Here is a 5214-nt window from a genome sequence, read left to right on the forward strand (position 1 = left end):
CCAAAAATTTTTTATTGAAAACAAAAACCAATACTTATAGTGTATCTGAACAAAAAGATAAAAAAAGACATGGGCCTTATAAACAATTTGGGCCAAAATTACAATAAATAAAAATTATAACTAAAAACATATTTAACTTGGGCCTTCAAATTAGTTTGGGCCTTCAGCAACAATTAATAGTCTTGGTAGTGCCTCTACCTCTAGGCCTTCATCTTTCTCCACTTGGGCCTTCAATCATCATCAATGGCAGCTATACAAATGACCAGCCTTGTCTCTATGACGTGTTGGGCCTGTTTAAGTCTGTCTCTGGTCATGGGCCCTTCAAGTGTTTCATGGTCCTTGCCCTTTGTTGTGTCCTCATCACTGTGTTGGGCCTGTTTAAGTCTGCCTCTGGTCATGGGCCCTTCAAGTGCTTCATGGTCCTTGCCCTTAGTTGTGTCCTCATCACTCCCTCCTTCTTGAAAAGGATTTGTCCTCAAATCCAAGGCTCATCCATCTGCATAAAAAAGAGATAGATCAGACACATTGAAAGTGGCACTTACATTATACTCACTAGGCAAGTCAATCTTGTAGGCATTGTTGTTGATCTTCTCCAACACTTGGAATGGTCCGTCTCCTCTAGGTTGAAGCTTGCACTTCCTGTGTTCTGGGAACCTCTCCTTCCTCAGGTGTACCCAAACCCAATCACCTAGTTCAAGCACGACTTTCTTTCTGCTTTTGTTGGCTTGCCTTGCATAGCTCGCATTTTTCTTTTCAATTTGAGCCTTCATTTGCTCATGCAGCTTCTTCTCATACTTAGCTTTAGCCTGTGCGTCCTTATGCTTAAACATAGCAATGTTAGGCATAGGCAACAAATCAAGAGGAGTCAAAGGATTAAATCCATACATTATCTCAAATGGTGAACAATTAGTTGTGCTATGGACAACCCGATTATAAGCAAACTCAACATGAGACAAACATGCTTCCCAAGATTTAAGATTTTTCTTTAAAACAGTCCTAAGCAGTGTGCCTAAAGTCCTATTGACTACCTCAGTTTGACCATCAGTTTGTGGGTGACAAGTAGTAGAAACCAACAATTTAGTACCAATTTTACCCCACAAGGTCCTCCAAAAGTGACTAAGGAATTTTGCATCCCTATCACTGACAATGCTCCTCGGTAATCCATGAAGCCGCACTATTTCTTTGAAAAACAAATCAGCCACATGACAAGCATCATCCACTTTCTTGCAAGGGATAAAGTGTGTCATCTTAGAAAACCCGCCAACAACAACAAACACAGAATCCTTTCCATTCTTGGTTTTGGGCAACCCCAAAACAAAGTCCATAGATATGTCAGTCCAAGGATATTCAGGAACAGGCAAAAGAGTATACAATCCATGAGGTTTAACCTTAGATTTAACTTGTTTACACACAATGCAATGACCACAAAACTTATGCACATCACGCCTCATATGAGGCCAAAAGAAATGCTCTTGCAGAATTTCCAGGGTCTTTTGAATCCCAAAGTGTCCCATCAACCCCCCCTCATGTGATTCACTCACAAGCAACTCTCTAATGGAACACTTAGACACACACAATTTATTTGCTTTAAACAAGAATCCATTATGCCTATAGTAACCATTTTCAGAAAACTTTTCACATGCAGCAAAAATTTCAGCAAAGTCCACATCATGCACATACATGTCTTTCAAAGACTCGAGACCAAACGGTTTAGTTTCAAGCATAGCAAGTAAAGCATGTCTCCTAGACAGCACATCGGCCACTACATTCCCTTTCCCCTTTTTATGTTTGATGACATATGGAAATTGCTCTAAAAACTCTACCCACTTAGCATGCCTCTTATTAAGCTTTCCTTGGCCTTTTAAGTATTTTAAGGACTCATGATCACTATGGATGACAAACTCTTTGGGTAATAAGTAATGCTGCCAAGTTTGTAAAGCTCTAACCAAAGCATACAATTCCTTATCATAAGTTGAATAGTTAAGGGCAGCGGCTCCTAACTTTTCACTAAAATAAGCTATCGGATGTCCCTCTTGCAACAAAATAGCCCCAATACCCACATTTGACGCATCACACTCAATTTCAAATGATTTTTCAAAATTAGGCATAGCAAGAATGGGTGCATTAGTTAACCTATGTTTGAGGGCAGCAAAGGCCTCTTCTTGTTTCTTACCCCATTTGAAACCCACATTCTTCTTAACAACTTCAGTTAGAGGTGCAGCCAATGTACTAAAATCCTTAACAAATCTCCTATAGAAACTTGCTAAACCATGAAATCCCCTCACCTCACTCATGGTCTTAGGTGTTGGCCATTCTTGGATGGCCTTAACCTTTTCCACATCCACCCATACTCCCTCAGCACTAACAAAAAAACCCAAAAACACCACATGATCAGTACAAAAGGAGCACTTTTCTAGGTTGGCATACAATTTTTCTTTCCTAAGCACACTTAAAGCAGATTGCAAATGTTTAGCATGCAAATCAAGACTAGTGTTATAGATAAAAATATCATCAAAGTACACCACCATAAATTTCCCAATAAATTCCCTTAAAACATGGTTCATCAATCTCATGAAAGTACTAGGTGCATTAGTCAAACCAAATGGCATAACCATCCAATCATACAAACCATATTTTGTTTTAAAGGCAATTTTCCATTCATCTCCCTCTCTGATTCTAATCTGATTATAGCCACTTTTCAAATCAATTTTAGAAAACACACATGCACCATACAGTTCATCAAGAATACCATCTAACCTGGGGATTGGATGCCTATACTTGATGGTGATGTTGTTTATGGCTCTACAATCAGAACACATCCTCCATGAGCCATCCTTCTTGGGTACTAGAATGACAGGTACAACGCACGGACTCATACTATCTCTCATCCAACCTTTGCGCAGGAGTTCAGACACTTGCCTTTCGATCTCCTTAGTTTCTTGTGGGTTGCTCCTACAAGCTGGCCGATTGGGCAAGGATGCTCCTAGAATGAGATCAATGTGATGCTCAATTCCCCTCAATGGTGGCAAACCATCCGGTACACTTGCTGGAAACACATCATCAAAATCCTGTAGAAGAGACTGAATACCAGAAGGCAATTTAAATTCATCAATTGGGTTAGCATGAAACATCTGACGTTGAGAAAACAATAAATAAAGGGATTGTCTCGCACAAAGTACCCTCCTTACCTCCCTTTTTGTTGCTAAACAAAGCTGTTTGCCCTCAAGTGTTTCACTCTTTTTGTTTTCTCTCGTTTCCCTCTCAAGTGTTTCACTCTTTTTCTTTCCTCTCTTTTCCTTCTCAAGTCTTTCACTTTTTTTTCTCTCAAGTGTCTCACTCTTTTTTCTCTCAAGTGTCTCACTCTTTTTCTTTTCTCTCATTTTTATCTGATCCTCACAAACCTCTCTAAGGGATAACGGTTTGAGAATAATTTTCTTGTCATCTTGCTTGAAAGAGATTTTGTTGGTGAAGCCATCATGCACTGCCTTGGTATCATATTGCCACGGTCTTCCTAACAGCACATGGGTCGCTTCCATTGGGACCACATCACACAACACCCTATCATTATATCTCCCAATGGTGAGACACACCTCAACCTGTTGAGTCACTTTTACCTCTTCATCTTCACTAAGCCACTAAAGTTTGTATGATCTAGGATGGGGCTTAGTTTCCAAAATTCAGTTTGGTCACTAATCTGGAACTTGCAACATTTGGTACAACTTCCTCCATCAACAATTAAGGAGCATAGCTTACCATTAATTACACACTTGGTGTGGAAAATATTTTTCTCTTTGATTGTCATCCAGTGGCTGCATCTGATTTCCCAACAACCTTCTCACCATCAGCATATCACCCTGCATAGCTTCCTCCTCATACTCTTCTTCTTCATCTTCTTCTTCACTGATTTCAAACTCACTAGTGATTTCTCCATCAACCTTCATGTTCATGGTCCTCCCTGTTGGACATTTAGAAGCAATATGTCCTCTGCCTAAGCACTTAAAGCATTTTATGTTTTTGGTTCCAGTATTGGATGAGGAAGTGGAGGTGTTATGTTTGCTTCAACCTACACTGGACGCTGCTGACTTTCCATGCGGGGATGTGGCTACAAGGCGGAATGAATTACTTCCCTCCTTCTTGGATCTGTTGGCCCAGTTATGGTTGTAAGTATTGGGTGAGTTCCTCCTTGTTGCACTTTTTCTTTTAATTTGCTGTTCAACCCGAAGTGCCCTATGTAACAAGTCATCCAACGCCACATACTCCTGTAATTCAACAACATCTCTGATTTCAGGGTTTAGACCATTCAGGAAACGAGCCATTGTGTCTTCGAATTCCTCTTCGATGTTGGCCCTCACTAACACCATTTCCATCTCTTTATAATATTCTTCCACAGTTAAATTCCCTTGGGACAACCCTTGGAGTTTCTGTCGCATGGTTTTGTTATAGCTAGTGGGCACATACCTTTTTCTCATCACCCTTTTCATCTCAGTCCATGTATCTACCTCTCGCCGTTCCTCTCTCAGCATTTCTCTCTGGTATTTATGCCACCAAACAAGGGCATAGTCGGAGAATTCAGCTGCTGCTAGCTTGACTTTCTGCTCTTCAGTGTAGTCATTGCAGGCAAATACATGCTCAATCTTCATTTCCCAGTCCAGGTAGACATCTGGATCACTTCTGCCTTTGAAGGGAGGAACATTGAGCTTTACTCCCTCAACCCGGTTCTGCCTCAGTCCGTCATTACCGCCATTGTTACCTCTGTTCCCACCTATATTTCATCTAACATTCTGATTGGCTTGGTTCTCCAAAAATTCTAGTCGTCCAAAGACCTCCTCATTGTTACGGTCCAACAAACGTTGCATCTGTGCATTCATCGCGTCCAGTAACAGACGCTGAGCTCCGTCCAACTGATGATACTCATCACCACCACCACCTTTTCCAGCCATAATTCAACAGAAAAAAAAAGTTTGCAATAAAAATTATTAAGGTTTCAGGACCTCACCACACTCTACTCACGTGTTTAACTCTTAGATGGTAGTACACTCGTGTTTGATGCTCTCAATAGGCTTTTGTGTAATATATTCCCTTTTGCCTTTTACCACTCGTGTTCCCTCTTAAGTTCCTGGATGGACCAAATTAGACACACAAGGTAATATAAAATAAAAGGAAAGACAATATAATGATCACAGACAGATTTGATTTGGGATAACAATTTGGACT

At 40.5% G+C, this 5214-nt stretch overlaps 1 protein-coding gene across 1 annotated transcript; it reads right to left on the bottom strand.

Annotated features, from left to right (window-relative positions):
* Window positions 1-4058: 4058 nt before the first annotated feature.
* Window positions 4059-4940, bottom strand: LOC112998567 (uncharacterized). Its single transcript, XM_026124682.1, has 2 exons — window positions 4850-4940; window positions 4059-4762 (listed from the first exon to the last, which is right to left on the bottom strand). Exons 1-2 carry the CDS (start codon window positions 4938-4940, stop codon window positions 4059-4061), a joined length of 795 nt encoding a protein of 264 aa, XP_025980467.1.
* Window positions 4941-5214: the final 274 nt, after the last annotated feature.

Source organism: Glycine max, chromosome 12 (assembly GCF_000004515.6).
Source record: "Glycine max cultivar Williams 82 chromosome 12, Glycine_max_v4.0, whole genome shotgun sequence".
In the NCBI taxonomy this organism is placed as follows: domain Eukaryota; kingdom Viridiplantae; phylum Streptophyta; class Magnoliopsida; order Fabales; family Fabaceae; genus Glycine; species Glycine max.

Coding starts and splice junctions, on each gene's coding strand:
- LOC112998567 (XM_026124682.1), bottom strand. CDS start 4,940: ATGGCTGGAAAAGGTGGTGGTGGTGATGAGTATCATCAGTTGGACGGA. Junction 4,763..4,849: donor GATGAATGCACAGATGCAAC/GTTTGTTGGACC, acceptor GATGAAATATAG/GTGGGAACAGAGGTAACAAT.